Source organism: Dermacentor silvarum, chromosome 1 (genome assembly GCF_013339745.2).
Source record: "Dermacentor silvarum isolate Dsil-2018 chromosome 1, BIME_Dsil_1.4, whole genome shotgun sequence".
Classification (NCBI taxonomy): domain Eukaryota; kingdom Metazoa; phylum Arthropoda; class Arachnida; order Ixodida; family Ixodidae; genus Dermacentor; species Dermacentor silvarum.
The window spans coordinates 187,274,441-187,295,422 of record NC_051154.1 but is presented as its reverse complement, the minus strand read 5'-3'; the positions used below and the strand labels follow the sequence as shown (position 1 = coordinate 187,295,422).

The following is a 20,982-nucleotide window of genomic DNA, read 5'->3' as shown; positions in this document are numbered from 1 at the left end:
GTGAAGAGTGCTTTTGACTACTTTACCTTTTTTTTCTGTTTGATTTATTTTTACCTGGTTGAGCAGTGGTAAGTGTTAAATAGATTTTCTGTCTTCAGTTTGGCCTACGCTGGCTGCACTAGTTCTTCATAGGTCATTGCCAATTTTGCCTTTGTGCAGTGTTCTAGCATGCTTCTACACAAACTTTCCTTCATTTTTTATATGAATTCTGGAGTCAAGTGTATTTTCATAGGCACAAGCTGCAACAGTAATACAGTAGTTCCTTAATTTTCAATGTCTTCACTATTAAAACCAGTGATTTGCTGTTTTTTTTTTTGTCATTTATAATCCCATCTCTGCAGGAGGCCTCTATCGTGCTGACATTGTGCAGAAGAACTTGATTGACGTGTTTGTGCCATTCCTGCCACTTGAAAGGAAACAAATCATGGCCTGTATCCGAGATGAGTTCAAACGCCGCAGCCGCACAGCTAGTGACAAACTTGTAGAAGACATTGCCAATGAACTTGACTACATACCAGCAGAATATTCTTTATACTCTTCAACAGGGTGCAAGAAAATTCACCAAAAGGTGGCTCAGCACTTGGGCTTCTCTGAAAAGATATGAGTTGGTACTTCTCATTTCTTGACCCAGTACTCAGGAATTGCACTTGCTGTCCGTGCACAATATCAAAGTAGTTTGACATGCTGTTTTTTTTTTTTTTTTTTTTTGTCTGCACCAGCTTGCTTTTGACTCCCGAGTTGGTGTATAGTGTCTGCACTGCTTGACATTATTGCTGACTAGCTGAGATAGCCACCAGTCACATAGACGGCAGAGATGTAGTGTGTCAGGTCCGCTGCAGGTAGGGTGTATGCTGCTCTGGGGACGTATTCTGAAACGTTCCACTTCGGCGATATTTCGCTTTTCACCTTCAGATGCGCACTGATTGGCTGGTTGAGCAAAATTGAACGACATCGGGCTCAACCAGCCAATCAGCTCATCCAATCAGCGCATGCCTGAAGGCGAAAAGTGAAATATCGACCGAAGTGGAATGTTTCAGAATACGTCCCCAAATCTCACTGCTGGTTTCACAAACTTCAGCCACTACATAAACATCAGTTGTTCACCCTCAGCCTTCTGTACACATGCTCTAATTTAGCACAAATGCTAGCTGGAGCCACAGCTCATGCATAAAGTTTTGTGTTTGTGCTAAGCAGAAGCACTCTTGCGCTTGGGTCAGTATTTGGCTTCATAAAAGTATATATTTGATGCAAGTGCAATTTCTCGATACTGGTGTCACAGGTCTGAAATACCCATGTGAGAGCAGTGCATTGGTTCAATCCTGGCGCTTATGATTGCCCATTTAAGTATGCTGTTAATGTGATAGATTCAACCTCGTACTATCAGTAAAAAAAAAAAGTCCATATTCTGCAATCAATTACTCTGAGTACTTGATTTTTCGGTGTCATCATGGGGGCTGTTTCTTTTTAAGATCCACTTATCTGGGCACATTATGAACATAATGGAGATGCAGGATGAGTTGCAGGATTATGAATATGAAGGAGGATTGTGAGTATAAAGGAGTAGCATGTTGACATAAAGTAGGCAAGCAAAATAAATACACAACCTTCATTTGACTGTGTTTGCTATTGTTTCCTAGGGTGGTGAATGAGAAGCAGCTGATTGTGCGCACATAAGTAGAAACAAAAAAGAGGAAATGAAAAATATGTTAGTGCCATTGGCCTTTTTTACCTTTATGGTGCTATATGGCTTCTGTAAGTGTGCTCTGCAGCAGTTTTCATCTTTTCTATTCTTATCTTGTTGTTCAAAACGTGCTCTCGATGTTCACGAGCTTGTTTTCAACCACCAGAATATTCATGTGGTTATCACATTGACGCTTTTGAAAAAGGGCCTTTAAGTTCTTGAAATACTCACTTCACTTAATTCAGAAGTAGGCTTATGTATGTCACATAAGCGCGACATTATGGCTGATGTTGTCAAGCTGTTATTGCACCTTATCATGCCAAATTGATTTTGAGGCGTGTCTTACCTCAATGTTAATTTGTGCTCATGATTTACACATTCTTTATTTGAGAGACACTTTAACATTTTAGCACTAGAAGCACAAAAAGAAAAAGCAATGAAAAGAATGAAAAGGAGAAACATATGAGCTTATTCCACTGCAGACATCTACAATAGAATCCTGAAAATACGGGGTATGGAAAGCCTACTAGGTTCAAATGGTCTTAACAAAACTGAATCGGAACACTCAAATGCATGCTCACTCCTAATCTTTGCTTTGCTCGTAACCCTAAGTTTACATGGTATTTTTCTGGGACTCCTTTTACTGGAGGTAACTCAGTGGAAACTTAAAATGTGATAGTAGCCACAAATGGTGTTGGCAGCTTGTGATGTGGTGCACAAAAGAGTGTGCATTAATGTGCATTGTCAATGTTAAACGTTGACAATTAATAGTCACTTTTTTAAACACCATTGTTACTGTCTGAATGTCCTGATTAATGCATGAATTCAACCTTCAGTTGCTGTGGGAGGAGCTATTCGTATGTGCAGCACTTAGTGCCCTGAAATCTGCTTGAGTCATGTGCACTTGCCAAACCATTGCTGTGTCAGATAAAGCATGGTGTGAATGAGTGAAGCAAGGGTTTGATGCAGCCATTTTCACGCTGTAAGTTTGTTAGCAGAAGAATATGCTGTGACTGACGAACAGTTACATATTACTGCAAGACGTTCAATCTGCAGCATCAATTAGGGTTCATGCAACGGCGAACCTGCCATATTGTGTTGGCTGCGATTCTGGTACTTGTAGTATTTTAGTTTTTCATGTGGTCTTATGTACATGTTTTTCAAGCTTTGAGGTATAAGCCTGAGAATCATGCTAATGTGGTACCCAGTGGGTCCACTTGGGGAGTAGAACCATATGGCTTGCCTGAAAAGACATTCATGCTATCCCAGAGCCTCTCATATTACTCATAAAGTTCTGTGAATCATTAGGACTTCAAAACATGTTCAGATCAATCATCATTATATCAGTGGGGTTTCACCCCATGGCCTGCAACAGAGTGCTGCTGTTTGTATAGCATTCTGTTGTTTGACAGGGCCTTCTGCACATGCAGACTGTACAGCTAAGGAAACAAATACAGGCTCACTGAAACTGCTGTTTATGCTGTTACGTACCAAGTTTAGCAAGCAACATTTGTTCAGTCTTCTAATTTACTACTTCGCTTCTCGATTTAACTTCAGAAAAGGTACATTTTGCTTAAAACGTCCTGTCTCTAGTCATGTGAGACCCCCCCTGCCTTAACAAGTGTGTGCTGAATAGAACTATTTGAAAATGTCTATTGTCGTATAACAGCTGCAAAATTAGTAATCATGCCTCACATCCTGGCATATTAGCCAGGTATGATTTTTTTTAAGCATGTAAGAACTTTTTTCAAAGTGCGGTTTCTCTTAAAGGAACATGTTATTATGTATAGAAGTCAGTGTTTCTGTCTTTAGGAATGTTTTTGAAGGTACTGTGTGCCTGTCTTGTTGTGAATGCCTTGTTTTGTAAGTGATACAAACCAGCACTCTGTGTAAGCATTTTTTGTGAAGTGATATTTTGAACTGTACAGTATGCTTTTGTAACATGCAGGATAGTGGTGTTTTACTAAATTTATAATTGCATAATTTGTGTGTAATACGTTTTTTGCATATTAGATCTCTATTGAAATAAAATCTGGAATGTTGACAGTTTATTAATGCAGGTCACTGTTCTACATGAAATTTTTTCATCTCTGCTTACTGCACAGACACATTTCAAAGTGACATGTCTGATAAGTATGCTGATCGGTAAGTGCTCCAAAACTTACAGCAGTGGAAGGGAAGTAATGTACCAATTGTGCCATCCTGTGCCAAACCACCTCGGGTGTGTAAGCCTGCTCCAAACCATGAATTTTAAAAGAAGATGACTACTAATGCTTTCATTATGTTCAATAGGCACTAGTTTAATTGGGCAGTCGGGAAGAAAAAGTTGTGCAGCCAGGTCATTGTCTGTTTATTTGATGTTGTGACAGCAGCTGCCAGAAATATGTGCAATACCTGGTTAATGACTGGTTGTGAAAGAGCAGAGTCTATTTTTTAAGCTTTCTCTGGGCCACTGCTGCAAACCTCAGCTCTGCACGGATGTCCATTCTTTACAGATTGGACATGCATGACATGCAGAGAAAGAAAAACCTTTTTGTGCAGGTTACAAGATCTTTTTTATAATGCTTAAGATTATTTTAGCATCCAAGTTGCTTGGCGCTGTTATGCAGTCTCGTTTAAAGAATAATTTTTCCCCTCTGTTTTCTTCTTGCACATGCATTTGACTCGCGTAGAGCTCAATATGCAAATTCCCGCTCCATGGCAACATGTTAATTTCTCTGAATTCAGAGCTGCTCGAAAATGCACTAGGCCGTTTCTACTGCTGAATCAGTCATGATAGATCCAGAGTAATAGAAAAAAAAATTTATACAAGGCATACCACCACAGTTTTGGCACAGTGACCTACTTGTCACTTAACACAGATACCGGGTGTTATCGTGGACTACCAAAAGTGCTTGTGCATAAATGAATCAGAATGACGAAGGTCTTTTTTTTTTCCTTTTTGCGATCAGATTCGCGGGAACAGTGAGCATCACATGAATGGCAAGACATGCTAATTTGTAACCTATTTAAAGAGGCCATGTCAGTGGCGCACCGATGGGGGGGGGGGGGGGGGTTTCGGGGAACCCACCCTTTTGTATAACCCCTTTTCTTTCCATGCGCATTTGAGTACTGCAACTAAGACGTAAGAGGCGTAATCGTCTGCGAGTACGCAAAAAGCACATTTTTTGACAATTTCCCGTGAAGAAATTGAAATTAGTGCTGTTTAGATGGTATTGAAAAACTGTCAACCCCCCCCTGGCAGAGATCCTGGGTGCGCTACTGGGCCATGTCATGATCTTCCTATGATTCTCAGTTTATGATTGTAACTGAGAGTAGAAGGGCTAATATGGTTATACAAAAAAACTGCTCTCAGCGCAAATTATACCCAAAATTTCAGTTTGAAATTACTGCCGCTAAGCCCCTTCCACCGACAACAACCACTATTTTGGCATGGCTTGTGTTACGTCAAGGAGTGCTGGTCACTGCTGTTGTCAGCGCCTTAATATTCCAAAGTAATGTGTGCACCACGCCTAGAGGGTGCATGCCCACGACTGTGCAAGTACTCAAGCAGCAACCAAGCTCGGCGAGACGGCACAGGCTTAATGTCTAGCTTTCTGATGTGACGTGTTCAGAGCACAACTGTCACAGCTGTCCCCGATTCGTCGTCGGCGCGAAGTCAATCGACGGGGTAGACAAGCCGGTTGGTCGTTCCGTACTCAAGCGAACACAGTGAAAAGAGTCAGAGTCGGGAGTAAAGAAAGAAACAAGATATTTATCGACTGATAAATATACACAAGTTAATAAAATAAAATAATAAGAACAACACAAGGCAGACTAACACACCTGAACTTAATATCACACAATGATGAAGACAAATAAATACGAGCAATTAACAGTAGATATACAAATGAAACAGTGCGAGGATTAAATACACAAGAATACACTTAACAGTATTTCACTAAAGCAAAGTTCAAAAGAAATCAAAGTTCAAAAGAAAACAAATGGTGTCATACGCATGGCCGGGCAGCAGCAGCAAGTCCATAAACCGTGGAAGTCGGTGCACAAAGCTTTCCCGAAGAATGCTGGCGGTCCGATCTTGTCGAGGTGGATGCGAATTGCTGGGCTGGGTTTCCCGGGAGTCTAGATTTGACGTCTTCTCTCAAGCAGGTTGAGCTAACTTGAGGCGAACTACCGTGAGCTTCGTTGCAGACGCTGGTTTGACGTCTCGTACGTCAACAAGTTCCTCGGAGTTCCGACGTGGCCAGGCGGCCCAGGCAATACTGGACGGCACTAGCCCCCAGACGGCTTCTCAGCAGCGCATAGGTTCAGCTTCTAGACTAATCAGCAGGGCCCAAAACCTGCGCTTAAATAGCCTCTCCTTTCCCTAGTTCCCTATGTAGGGAAACTGCCGGTATGCAGAGTTCTCCGAATTCACGGCTCCTAGCTCCCAACAGTCTTGGCCGCACCCGTTTCACCATGGACGACAAACGCAGATTCTCCTCTCCCCCAAGGTCAAGGGCCAAGGTCGAGCCCGGCACTACCACGTGGCCGTACACGCACACTTCAGGGTCCGTAATCGGCGTGTCGCATCTCGAATCGAGATGCCACCCGTGAGGCCACGACGCTTTTGACGCCCGTAATTCGGCGTGTCGCTAATCAGCGTCAAAACCACTCTCAAAAATATGTCGCTCCGTGGCAGTCGCTAATCAAATTTATACGCCGCATAGTGAGTGCACCACGTTGTTGGCGGCCGTTAATTGGCGTCAATAACCCCTCGAACTCTCGAAAATATGCCGCTCCGTGACAACAACATTGGAGGGTCTAAAGCTTATCAGTCCTCTTGCCCCACGTTTAGCTCCCACGCGTTAGGTTTCATGGGCTCTTTTAAAAACTGAACAATATTGGACTCTCCTTGCTTCGCATTGTCTAGTACAGCAAGCAACAATATTGGACTCTCCACTAGCACAGCAAGGGCATCACCATTTCATTGTGCCTGTTATTTTTTAACTCGCACAATAAAGAGAGTAGCAAACCAGAGAACGCCTGCAGAAACAATTTTGGGCTGCCCACCAGGACGACATGCGCATGGATAACCATACGCATTGAAGCAGAATACACTTCATTTCGTCACCTATCACTGTATCAGACTGCTGTACGGTTCAACTGCAATATAAAAAGGTTCAAATACAAGTTTTCTACCTCATCAAATGCACTCAAATTTTGCCAGCTTGCTGTGGCACGTATAGCAATCAACATGCAATCAATGATGCAAGCTAAAGCTTTGGTGCCATAGCCCCTTTAGTGCAAAGCATTGCTTAAATTTATTATTGCCGCTTCTAGGTGGCCATTCAGAATGAGTATTTTGCAGCTTTCTAGGAGACAATTTGATATTAGCAATAAAAATGGATCAACAGACTGTAATTCAAGTCCAGCAGCGTAAGAACCTCTCGCATCTTTTATAAACTGAGGGCTTGGAGAGCCCATGAAACCATTTCAAGAGGAAACATCCGGAATGATGTGTAGCGACATTTTGCTATCCGTGCTATGCAAGCATCAGTGTCACTGGTTTGCAGCATGTGCTTTCTTTCACCTTCAAATCGACACTGCAAATTACTGTATTATTTTATCACCTTGAAATGAAATCGACACTGCAAACATGGGTTACCACCAGCTACTTGGGCATCACTTTGGATGGCTTGCTCTGATAACATCCGTTCCCTTAATGACCATGGGCGAAAAAGAAAACCTGCAGCTTTGACTTGAACCGAAAGTGTTGTCTTTTGGTCACATTTGGATAGTCACATTCTACAATATATATATATATATATATATATATATATATATATATATATATATATATTTTTTGGTTGCTTACATGGCAATCTCCACTCGGCACAGTATTCTGAGTGACACTTTCCTTTCACATACTAGTAATTCTGTGCCATATTGTGTGTTGTGAACATGCCAGCACTTTTTTAGGTGCATGACAGTGAATGAAAGAACCTTTCAACATCATCAACAGCTGTTTTAGATCTCCAATTACCCGTCTTGCTTCAACTAAACCCATTCCGTGACTACGAATTCCCTATTTTATCACTGATTCTTTCCTGCCTTTCACTGCATTTCCTTACCTTTGGTATCCATTCTGTTATGCTAACATGCCAATATCTGTTTTATGGATTACATGATCTGCCCAACTGCAATATTTAGTAATCTTAATTAAAATATTGCCTACTCATGTTTGTTTTATATTCCATACTGCTGTCTTTTGTGATGTACATGTCATTTTCTATTCCGTCTGTTGTTGCACAGCCATTAGGTTCTTTTCAAGGTTCTTAGTTATCCTCGTAGTTTTGGGCCCATAAGTTGGTGCTGGCAGTATATTTTTCTTTTCAAGGCTATTAGTGAGCTGTAATTCATAACTCGGGAGTGCCTGCCAATGCACATTTCCTTCTCATGATCCAGGTCCCCAGACATATCCTACCACTGCTTCAAGAGGCTGACTTCTAATCCAAGCCCTTGTTCTCTTGTTAGGCTACTGAAAATTACTTCAATTTTCCACAAATTATTCAAACCTATTCTCAGACTTCATTGGTCAGCTACTCAATCATTTATTGCAAAGCATCTTGAACTTTTCTGAACAGGACAATGTCATCTTCAAATCACGTGTGTCTGAGATATTGCTTGTTAATCCTTACCTTTATTCCTCTAAATCTAGCATCTTGAATACTTCCCGTAAACATACACTTAATAACAATAAAGAGATTCTGTCTCCTTGCCTGACACACCTGTCAGCTAGAACACGTTAATGTTATCGCATTTAAGACTGTCTGTGGCGTAACTGTACTTGGTACCGGTGATTTCCCTACACACACCCTTGTTTTTTTTTTTAAGGTATCCGCTTATGTGTAAAAAAAACATTTTTTTACAGGTGACAGGGAATTTTGTTACATAGCACTGAAAAAAAGGGCATCCACGTGAAGGGACACATCGATGTGTCCATAGCTGGCTTGTGGTGGAAGATGTAATGGTGTTTATGCAGAGAACACATTTTATGTAGTGCTTGTTCATTAGTTTTGTCTGTTCATAAATATGACTTTACTCTTTGTGTCACATGAAGTAATTGTTAGTAATCTTTGTCATAAATGTTGCAGTCATAAACATTTGTAGTCCTGCGCAACACATGAACGACACAAATAAAAAATGTCTACCGGTTCTTCTCAGGTCTCAATGCCCACCCGTTAGAAATATACCCCCCCCCCTCCCCCAATTTCAATTCCTGAGCAACACATGAACGACACAAATAAAAAAATTTAAATGACAACCGCTGCTTCTCTACTCTCTGTGCTTGTTCGCTCGTAACCAAGCAAACGAACACAGCGAAAGATGAAAGCGAACGCGGAGCACAGCGGGAGATGACGGCCTGGGCATGCGCCGAGTTGCTGGCGCCACGGCATCCATCACCTGTGCTTCTGAGGGGGGGCCAGGGTGGCGTGAGGTGGAGAGGGCTACGCTCGTGACTCGTCCGCAGAGTTAGCTGCGGTGGTCAGTCCGCGGTACCAGTGTGTGTGACGGGATCACTGCTCCTGCAAGGGGCGATGGCGAGTGGCTACGGGCTCGAGGTGACGCTCCCTTGGGTGTTGTCGCCGCTAACACTGGCGACACGATTTCCCCGTGACGAAGGGCCGCTGCCGTCGTTGGTAGAACAAAGTCGTCAGAAGAATAGCACAAGACTGGCTGTGCGGCGACCATGGCTACGATATGGCGCCATGCAGAGTAGCGCGAGTTGTCTGTATGGAAACAAAGCGCGAGACTCGGCATTTTCTTGCTAAAATAAGCCGTGTACCTATATTATCATAATACAAAATTATGGCACGCGACATGAAAACACGTATAGAGCTGCACTCAAATTTCGCGTTAGGTAGCTTCGTAATCGGTGAATTTTTAATCTTTTTTTTTATGAAGATGACTCAAAATTTTCTGTAATTATTAACAATAGTAAGATTTCATCATGATAGTTGAATACATTGGATTTGGTATCAAAGGGATCCATGGTATCGCAACATGCAACAATGTTTGGTAGAGTATTCTAACGAGAGATGGCCGATAGAAAAAGAGTACTTGTGGGCATTATCACAACTTAAGGGTTGACGAATTGCGTTGCAATGAGAGCTTAAAGATGTACCATGGTCATTCAGGGAAACCCATATGGGTTTCCTTTGTAGCTTCTTACTTCTCTTGTGGGAATCACAATTTTTTTCCCTTTCGTGAAGCACCTTGCGAATTTGCGCAGAACTGATTTGCCAAAATATTAATGTGGATAACATATTTTGCGACAATGCTAACAATGCTAGGGCACGAAAATTTGAGCACCTAGCTATTAAGCATGGGATGAATGGAAGCTTGTTAACTCCTTGACAATTGCTGGTGAAGTATTGACAGGTTATTAGTAGAATCGCTGATGCGGTATTTAACACATTATTGATCTTGTATTGAAGTATGGGGAAGCCATTACTATCACATAATGAAATTGCAATGAAATCCCAATAATTCGAATTGACAGATAATTCGGACTGCTGTGTTGGTCCCGGCAAAGGCCTATGTATTAAAAAAAAAAAACTGTCAGCCCTTTCACTTGGGTGTCGATGGAAGACCAGCGAAGCTGTACTATGGTGGGAATTATGTATTTCCAATTATGACTTTTAAGATGATGGTGTAATTGGTTATTTGAACTATTAAAGCATTAGGAATATATGATTCGGTGGTTTTCATTTATTTAGTGACCACGGCCTTATGGTCGCTACGGTACACCGCCATAGGGTGTACGGCAAAGGTTGGTACGTTCTTCATAAATACGTCACCAACCCCGCCGCCATCGAGAACAGCAGTTCTGCACGTTGTTAGTGTGACCGCACGCAACCGCTGTCACATCGCTGGCAACGTGACGAACGGCTGAACGCCGTTGTCGACACTGTTTAGAGGCGGGCGAGAGCCCAGAGAGGCGGCGGCAGAGGCCGGCAGGGCTGCGCGCATGCGCCGCAGTGGTAGAGCGGGCACGCACAGTCTAGGGTAGGGTAGCTCTATCTGCTCTATCTAGGGTGCCTCGATGCCCTCCTCGCCCACGATTCCCTTTCCACTGCGAAGTCGTGTTTGCTCTCCACCGTGCGCTCGCTCCCCATGAAAGCGAGCGTCCCTCGCCCTCGCGCGCTTTCACTCGCGCATACAGCATACGGTCAATGAGAGTTTTTTCTTTTTTTTTCTTTTTTTTTTTTTTTTTTTTTTTTTATTGCCGGACGCGACGATCGAAAGGTGAGCCCTTAACAGCTTCGCTGTAAAAAGAAAAAAAAAGCTCCCGTGAATTTGAACTCGACAACTGGCGCGACGGTTATTTCGAACCTAATTTCACGCTCCCATGGACCGCTTTTCGGACAAACCCGAGCCAAAAGCGAAGGTTCAATGCGTTGCTATAGCTACCGTAACGTCGCGTGCCGTAAAAATGACGAGGAAAGACGCGTGGGGAACCGAAACCAAACCGGAGCAAGCAAAGCGGCGCATGCCCGCTTTTCCCATCCAGCAGGTACCTGCTGGATGGGAAAAGCAGCCAACCCGGAGCAGGAGCGAGATCCCCCTCCGTGCAAGGCCGCGCTGCAGGAGTTGCCGTGGGGGTTGGCCCAGGGACACACGTTGTGGGTGTGCCCCCTAGCGCACGCTTGATCACGTTACACGTTACCGCGAGCTCCCACGTGGATGGTTTCCATTGAGCGCGCTCCCCATCCTAGGCATGCGTTCGATCACATCGCTAACACAAGGCACGCGGGAGAACGGCTGCTAAGTGGTTCGTTATGAGAAAGGGAAAGGTTGGCGCTATCTTCTGCAGCCCTTGAGGGAGCACAGCTCAGCGCCAGCCAACGGGAAGGGGAGAGTGGAAGAAAAAAGGAGATGGGAGAGGAAAGGTGTATATGTCGCCATGGCAGGAGCGAAGCAAATCGGCAGACAGGAGCATGGTAACGCCGTCCGGGGGTAGGGGCCTTGTCAGCTTGTTTCAGGCCTGGTGCGGACAGCCAGTCAAAGGCCGAGTGGTTGGGCAGGTCTGAAAGGCCTACAGTAAAATGAACCAGCACACATGGGTAGTCGCAAGGCTATCCATGTGTGTTGGGGGTGTTAGAGAGTTGTCGGGAGCCCCGACGAGTTAGGGTACTCAACTACGCTTAGCAGGGCCGAGAGGTGGTTTCGGCGCGGGAAGAGGATGTCCTCCTGTCTAGCGGTAGGAAGCCCGAGGCGGCGGCACTAGGAGCAGTGTAGGAGCAGTCCACGGGGTCGGTTGTGTGCCGGGCAGGCCAGCAGGAGGTGCTCCAGCGTCTCTGGCTCGCCACAGGAGGCACATGCGGGTGAGGCGGTGAGTCCAAGCTGGTGGCACCGTGCTGCTGTCCAGCAGCAGCCAACCCGGAGCAGGAGCGAGGTCTCCCTCCGTGCAAGGCCGCGCTGCAGGAGTTGCCGTGGGGGTTGGCCCAGGGACACACGCTTGTCGGGATGGGAAGCCTGGAGATGCCGCCGCAGCCGGTGCCTGGTGAACTCCCCGGCAGTGACTGCCGTGCTCAGGGGGACGTTAGCGTGGTGCGCACTCTTGGCCAGGGCATCAGCCTCCTCGTTTCCCGGGATGCCTACGTGGGCAGGAATCCAGCGCTGGGACACCGGGCAATCTGCATCCTGGAGTGCCGCCAGCCGAGTTGAGAGGAGGGCGATCCCCAGGCTCGCCCTTTCCGGCCTCTGCAGGCTCAGGAGAGCCGCCTTTGAGTCGCAGAAGATGGCTGCTGGTGTCTCCGGGGGTTCCTCCGTGAGCAGGTGGACAGCGAGGTGGATGCCTGCCACCTAGCTCCGCTGCGGTGGAGCTCGCATGTGCCGGAAGGCGACACTGCTTACTCTTCCGCAGGGAAGGTGCGACGCAGGCCGCCGTCGCCGAGCCTGTGTCGGGAACCAGCGATCCGTTGACGAAGACCTGCAGGTGACCTTGAAGGTCCTCGTGGAGGGGAGAGGCTGCCGTCTGCTGCAGTGCACAGGTCGGTGAGTGCCGCTTGGTCACGCCCGGTAGTTCTGTGGTGATGATTGCAGAACGGAGCGCAACAAGCACCCTCGTACGTTTTCTTCCGCATCCACAGTAAATGCGTGGGGGGGGGGGGGGCGATCTTATCGCACTTGGACTTTATACGGAACCTATAGGCTCCTTCCGGCACATGTCGCGCGTGGAAAGGAGAAACAAGCAAGATAGGATATTTTCAATATGCGAGCTCAATGACGGCTTTGGTTTTGCGTACTGTACCGTGCAATTGATTATTCGAATTAAATTTCTGGTCCCCTTGATGTACGAACTAACGAAATTCTACTGTAGATATTTTACTCGTTAGGTTTAATAGTATCCTGGAATCAGTTGGTGTTGTTGCGTAGCATTGATAATAGAGCATTATGGTGAAAGTCCCTTTTTACTTGTTCAGTTGATGGGATGTGCTGTTTTACAGCAGTGCAATGTTTGGTCCATGCAAAACTAAAATTAGAATCTTTGGCGGATCGAAATTAGGTTTACATTAAACCATGGGGACTGTGATCAGTAGCAGTAATTCAGCAGAGGTAATAATTGTTTGTTCGACTGCGGATAATTCGAACCCGGCCTGCGGCCATACATTTACATGGGCCAAAACTTTCGTTGTTTCGATCATGAAATTACCCCCACCGGGTAATTCGAACTTGGCTGGTCAGCGCGAAAGCGGATGACCCAAATGGTGTCGACTTGGCGGCACTCTGGGACCATGATATGCGTGGAAGACACGTTATTTTTTACGAAAGTGCCTATGTTTCGATTTGGCCTGGAAAGATTTGTCCGTCCCGGACTATCCAGGGCTGGCCGAAGCGCCGTCTTCGGCCAATGGGCGTTGACGTGTGCAGCTTCTCAGAATCCTGGGCAGTTCGGGACGACAAATCGAAGAGGCCCAATGAATGATTATAGTACCTACCTATTTCTAAGGCGTACATTCTTTAGTACACACTTAACAGCGTCGTTGCCATAAGCTACTCTAGCGGTTCTTTAAAATGCGTTCCAGATGTGCTCGCCTCTTTCTTTTTGCTGGAAGGAATTTACGTTTACTGTGTGATTTGGTCGTCTGGGATCATTTAACCTCAGAAGAGCACCTGAGATGCGCACGATCTCCAGGGCACCCAAGGGGGCAGTGGGATTCGTAGGGGTTTATCTACAATTTCGACTTTGGGGAGTGGGGGGGGTACGAAATATTGCTTATCTTTCTTTGAGCGAAAGGCGAGGGAGGGGGGGGGGGGGGCTTAACTTAAGAGGTTCAAGAGGCTAGCGCTCTTTTTACCACGTTGTTTATTTAATTAAGGCTTAACGCTCTTTTTTTCAACAAATGGTGGCGCGAAAAAGCTGCTAATTAGCAGAAGTATACTAATTAACCTTTTAAGCAAGCATAATAAACCACATCTTACAAGGGAGTTCGTCCTTGTTATTGCATGTAGAGCGGATGTTGCTGCGCAAACAATACTACAACGAAGGTAACTAGAGACAGGCAGGCACGAACAAGCGCTGTATAGAAGGCCGAAATGTGTGCCTAGTTTTTCGGGATTATAAATTCAGTACTATATTTAAACACCCCATGACATCTGTCACCCCGTTTGAAAATTGCAAGAACATAAGGGACATCATTTAGAGCTTTCATTTGATTGCGCGAAGAAGAATAACGTAAACTTTATTATCAAATGAATCAGATTTGAGTCCGGCGTCTTTTTAGTGGGTCTGGGCCACGACCTCGTGGTCTGGGCACCCGCCGCGGAAGCGGTTCCGAGACCTTGTCTCGAAGCGGCTTCCTCGGCTCGCTGGACGGCCCAGAGTTGTACTGTCGTTTATTCTTTTTTTCTATGCAGAACAAAGTGAAGCAAGTTCTTAATCTACAAGTCTTATTGAACGAACAAAGTGCAGACGTTTTCAAAACTAAGTACAATGTCACTTCGCAGTGTGCACGAAAAAAACAACAAAAAAAACAAGCACAATAGGCACGGAGAAGCCATATATACCTTAAACAACACAATTCAAATATAACAAGAAAAAAAAAAAAAGCCGGCAGATCCCATGCCCTGTGGGAATCGATGTTATGCGAAGCAGTGTGCGGGGAGCCTACCAAGTTAACGAAACGACCATGAGAGCACCAAGATGTAGGCGGCTGTTTCATGACCTACATGACACGCATGTCATGACCTATCATTTATGTTCGTCATACACTCTTGTCATACTATGCCAATTTTGGTACTTACTAAGTTAACGAAACGACAATGAGAGCACCAAGACGTAGGCGGATAGATAGATAGATACTCTTTACGTGGTATATGATCGCCAAGAAATGATTCGCATTTAAAAAGTATACGAGTATATGCGCATCATGTCCGCTACAATCCGATACATACAATATCCAAAGAAATTACTAGGGCAACCGTGGCTCCCACATTCACAAAATAATAATAATAAAAAATAGCAGTGGCTTAGCTCGGCTATGCCAGGATATACGTAGCGTGAGCGAAGGTTCAGCTGGTTATTCTTAGCTTTCCTGGTTGTCTAGAATTAGCTTGATTATCATGCTTACTGCTGCTTCAACGACACTCACACGGTGTACGCATTATATGTGACACATGTATACATATATATATTTTTTGCTCAACGTCCGGTTGCTTCTCTTTTGCCACAAAGGCGGCTCGGTGGTCAGTGTAGTAACACGCTGCCGTCTCCATGGCTCCAACGCAGTATTATTGCGATAGCAATTATATGGACACTCAAAAGCAGATTTCTGCCGTCGGCGTCGCCGTTGCCGTCGCCGTCGCCGTTAGGTTCCGTATGACGTCAATGAAGATGAAATCGTCACCGCGTGCCGAACGCTGTATGTGCGAGTGAAAGGGCGCGGGCAGTTCACGGGCAGTGAACGCACGGCGGAGAACAAACGCGCGTTCTGCGCCGTGCTCGCTTAAGGGCTGCAGAAGTAGGCGTCTCTTTCCTCCTTTACAATCACCATATATGTAGAGCAAACGCGCCTTCTTCCGACGCGCGAGAGTCCGTGGGGGAGGGGGGAGGGAAGGGAGGCGGCGTTTAGCTGCGGCACCAAGTGCCTATTTATATCAGAGGCTCCGGCAACAGTCACCAACGCCGCACGCATTTTGAGCGAACGCGGGCAAAACGCCGACGGCGTCGACAACAGTTGTGCGTGTTGCCGGTGCTGCTGCATGTCCAAGTTTATACACCTGATAAAGCTACTATCATTACTCCGTATAGCTCTCTACAAATTTGCTATCGCAATTGATGCTTCGCCTTTCAGGTGAAACTGCGACAACTTTTTTTTTTGAATTGATTGTCTGTATGCTTTAGCATCACGTCTGTGTCTACCGGCACGTTCACCACGGGTCCCTTAATGCCAAACTGACCATTTCTCCAGTTCATTAGACGACGGATGTGAACGCAGGGAATCCGTGGCGAATGTAAATGCTCGGCCACATCGTTCAGAACCGGTAGACCTAGTGGCATGGGTGGGTAACGATACCCATTGGTAACGCTAAAGAGTGGAATCTTCTGCTTAACGAGAAAGTTCTTGCACGTTGTACAAACCCGCGCCACGGTTTCACCCCACTCAGGCGGCGCTGCTAAACTCAACGTTCACGCATGGCACTACTTACCGGCGTCAAGTCTTTCATGTGCCACAGTCTTTCACACACGTCGCACACATATCCAAACGGATTGTTTACGAAGTCCGTCTCGAAGGTCCGAGTCGCACTGGCGCTTGACGAAGGTCCGAGTCACACTGTCGCACTGGCGATTGACTATCGGCGAGCCTTGACGTCATCGACGGCGTCTTGTTGTTGCTGCTGCTGAGATGGTCGGGCACGTCGCTCAGCCTCCTGGTGACGCCGCTTTGCTAGTCGTTCCTCCCTTTGTTCCGGTGTCTCCGCAGCACGTTTAGCCTTCTTCCGCTCGTTCTTCCTACGATCAACCGCGAATTCCCAGGCAACTACTTCGGGATTCGATTAGTTAAGCTTCTCCGCTCTTCTGCGCCGCTGAGCAGCAATTTCGCTCTCCTTCTCCATGGCTATACCACACTGGCAAACGCCCAGCGCAAACGATCAAACGTCCAGCGCAAACGCCGGGCAAACGCCCGGCGCGCCAGCTGTGCGCCGTGTGACGTCACTGCTCCGCGCGCATGCGCAGCACGGCTCTCCAGGAGCCACGTTAAACTGCTCAACCTTGGCCAGTGTAGCTCACGCTACAAAAGCTGGGACTACACAAACGCACCGTGTCACCCCGCACAATACCCAACGTGGTTTCTTTGTTCACATATATCATATAGGTTTGGTTTGCTTTGAAGCATATATGTATAGCACAACCCACTACGGGGGCCATGAATCGGGCGACAGTGGGGAGAAAAGGGAAGAATACTTGAATAGGATTGTATTAATTAAGAATGATATATGAAATGAATTCTAATCGTTAATATCAATTTGCATGGCATAGTATCTGAAAATTTGAAGTTAATATTTTTGTTTTCGTGTAAGCTTGGTCCACAAACTGCAAATATTCATCCTTTTCTTCGTCTGTTGCGTTCCTAATATTGGGGTTACTTGGAGCTTCGATAGAAATTTTCATCAGCGCGCCGACATGGGCCGGCGTGATGTGACATCTATCTGATGTTAAGAGCCTGTGCATGGTGTAAAAGCTTCTTTCAACGGCAGCAATTCCTACTGGAAGAAGCCGTATCTTCATTGAAGCTGATGACAAAGAAGGGAACATTCTTTTTCTCTCGACCTCGCACGCAAGCATTAGCAGAGCTTGCTGTGAAGCCAGCTCTCCAGGATACCGTCTGTAAATTCTACTCACTCTCCAATCTAGTCCAGCAACGTGCCGCATTATAAATTTTACGACTAAGCACAGGGGTAGTGCTCGTACTGTACGTATTGTGCATACGAGTACGTTGACTTAAAAATGGAAAAACAGAAAGACCAAACATGAATCTCACATCTCATTCACGCGCAAGCATTTACCGCGACCTCAAGGATTCTCCGCTCCCTGCAGGTTGCAGTGTAGCACTGTCGTCTGCGCGCTGAACATCAAAATTGGGCCTCAAAATTAAGGCCACGTAGCATCGACCTCCGCAAGGAGCAAATATTTCTTAAAGCCATCACCACAGTGCATGGGTTTAGCGTAATTTTATTGCGATAGCAATTATATGGACACTCCAAGCGGATTTCTCCTGTCGGCGTCGCCATGAGGTTCCGTATGACGTCCAATGGCGATGAAATCGTCGACGCGCGCTTTCACGGGCAGCGAATGCACGGCGGAGAGCAAACGCGACTTCCCAGTGGAAGGGGAGCGGTGGGCGAGGAGGGCATCGAGGCACCCTAGACTGTGCGTGTGCGGGTCCTGCACACAGTGCGGGGCTGACTAAACACTAGAGCACCTCCTATGTTTCTGCCCCGCACTCAACTAACACCGAACCACCATGGTGGCTCAACTACGCCGCATGGGCCTCCCTTCAGCCTCCAGCACGGACCTGCTCTTCCCAGCCCGCAGTTCCAGCAGGGTATTCAAGGTCGTACTCTGCTACCTTGCCGATTCGATGCTGGCTCCGACTGGTTGAGGGCCGTTTATAGTCAGACGTAACGCGAGCGCGCGCGCGCTACGTCACGTTGGCGAAAACGAACCCCCGGCGCAACCAACGTAACCGCCGGCTTCCGACGTGCCCCGACGGGCCCGGCGCTGAATTGGCTCCTGCTCGCGTTGGTCGCGCCGACTGCGCCAACCTACAATGCATTTCGCGCGAAGAAATAAAGGCGCCCACGCCGCTTCGCCGACGGTCGCAGAGCCATGGAGGTAAGAAAAAATGTCACAGTTTCGCCCTAAGGGCGAAGCAATGAATGCGATAGCAACACAGCAATGTCATACGAAGTAAGGTGAGCGGCTTTAGTAGCAATATGAATTGTAGTAAACATGAGCTGATTAAGTAAGCAGGTGTGCTGCGGCGTAAGTAGACCGACATGAAGAGAGACTCGATGACCACGAGAAGGTGCGTGTGAAACGGTGGTGTTGATGAGAAGCGCTTCCCGTGGGCAGCGCGTGCGAAGGGACACACCTGTAGCGCTGCACTGCCGATCCGGGCAGCATTGCATGTGTAGCGTGCGTTGGAAAATGTGGCCCGACTATTACTAACTGGGGTGTGAGCGCGCACAAACAAACATGAATAGATCACACTGAATGACTGCAGACAACGACTGTCAAAACGCTGGCAGCAAGCGCATATACGCCGCAGCGGGCGAAGTTACGTGCGGTCTATCGCTTCAACGGAAACTGAGCGGCGAATGCACAGCGCATAAAGGTCAGAGCCGTGTGTAAGAGACGGTGCGGGCCAGCGACGCGCGCGGTTGTTGGCAGAGTAGAAGTGCGCCCCCCCCCCCCCCCCCCGCTCCCTCCGGCGCTCGCTTCCCGCTTCCTTGCTTGCGCGTGGGAGATTGAGTGCGTTCGCTCTCCGTGACAGCGTGCGTGCCCGCACGCTTCCGCTCGGGCATACGGCGCGCGGCGAAGATTTTATCTATACGGAACCTCACGGCGACGGCGACGCCGACGGCAGAAATCCGGTGGAAGTGTCCATATAATTGCTATCGCAATAAAATGCAGACAGCCTCCATGCAGACAGCCGTTCAAAGCGGCGCGCGGGCTTGGGATCATTCTGCGCATGCTCTGAAATAAACAGCTGGCGCAGCGCAACCGGCGTAGCGTTGCTGGCCGCGAACGATGCTGGCCCGCGCGCCGATAACGTCGGACTGCCTGAGACGTCTCAGGCACCCTGCCTGAGACGATGACGACTACCCTCTCCCTCCCCTTCTTCCACTTTTCCTACTTTCTATCCCCCTTTCCCTGCCCCTCAGATATTGAGCCGTGCTCGACCCTTTTCGCGGAGCAGTTTACTCTAGAGGAACGAGATGGCGCTTTCGGCAGCGCGCCATACGTTGCCTCAGCAAATGCGCACCGAATACGAAACCATTACTACTTCAACCCTGCTATTGTGCGATCAGCTGTCGAAAATGCAACTGGGTGTGCGCTAATGCACTGTGCCCAATTCATACTGCAAAATGTGTAACGATAAAGGGAATACGTGTGTGGTAGTTGGCTACAAAAATAGTGATTCACATATTAATGAATAAAATCAACCTGTGTCGCAGCTGCTGCATAAGGACTGCCTGTGTTGCCGCCCTTCGCGATGCACGGCTTTCCTCAAGGATAAAAAAATATAATTCATCCGCCTGCGCTGTATAGCTAATCTCCGAAGAAAGGACTTCAACTCCGGAACGTCGGCACTTGGGAGTGAGTACCGCTCGTTACAAAATAAAGTAGTGCCACTTACTGGCATAGTAAGTTTCCCGCACGTTATCTACACACATCCACCCTTACTCGCACGAAAACTTACGCCCACCCTATCGCCAACGTGTGAGTGAATAGGCGCACATTTGAATCAATGTGCCTGAGCATGACGCGGAGGCGGCTGAGGCAAGCAATGGACGCGTCACCACGCGCTCAAACATTGCAGCACCCACGAGAGCACCGCGAAAAGGGTCAAGGGCTTCAGAAACATGCATCTTTTCTCTTTTCCTCAACCTCTACTACTACTACTACTACTACTACTACTACTACTACTACTACTACTACTACTGTGCGTGCCCGCTCTCCCACTGCGGCGCATGCGCGCAGCCCTGCCGGCCTAGCTCTGCCGCCGACTCTCTCTGGGCTCTCGCCCGCCTCTCCCTACGACAACGGCGTTTATGGCCTTTCCGTCACGTAGCCAGCGTTTTGACAGCGGTTGTGTGCGCTCACACAAACAACGCGCACAACTGTTGTCGACGGCGGCGGCGTTTTTCCCGCGTTCGCACCGAATGCGCGCGGCGTTGGTGACGTGTTTAGGAAGAACGTGCCAACCATGGAGGTAGTTTTGTTAGTTTTTGTTAGTTTTTTTCCTTCCTCCATGGTGCCAACCTTTGCCGTATGGCGGTGTGCCGTAGCGACCATAAGGCCATGGTCCCTGTGGTCACTAAATAAATGAAAACCACCGGATCATATATATTTCTCATTCTTTAATAGTTAAAATAACCAATTACACCATCACATCTTAAAAGTCATAATTGGAAATGCATAATTCCCACCATAGCACAGCTTCACTGGTCTTCCATCTCCACCCAGTGAAGGGCTGACATTTTTTATCTTCTCTTTTCTTTCTTCTTATTCTTTTTTTTTTTTT

General features: G+C 47.0%; 1 protein-coding gene across 1 annotated transcript in view; it reads left to right on the top strand.

Annotated features, from left to right (window-relative positions):
* The window catches only part of LOC119436526 (torsin-1A-like), a 33,657-nt gene extending 29,927 nt beyond the window's left edge, over nt 1-3,730 (top strand). Inside the window, exon 5 of the mRNA XM_037703395.2 lies at nt 342-3,730. Within this exon, the coding sequence (XP_037559323.1) occupies nt 342-604 (263 nt within the window). The 3' untranslated portion in view covers nt 605-3,730. The remainder of the gene's footprint in view (nt 1-341) is intronic.
* Nucleotides 3,731-20,982: the final 17,252 nt, after the last annotated feature.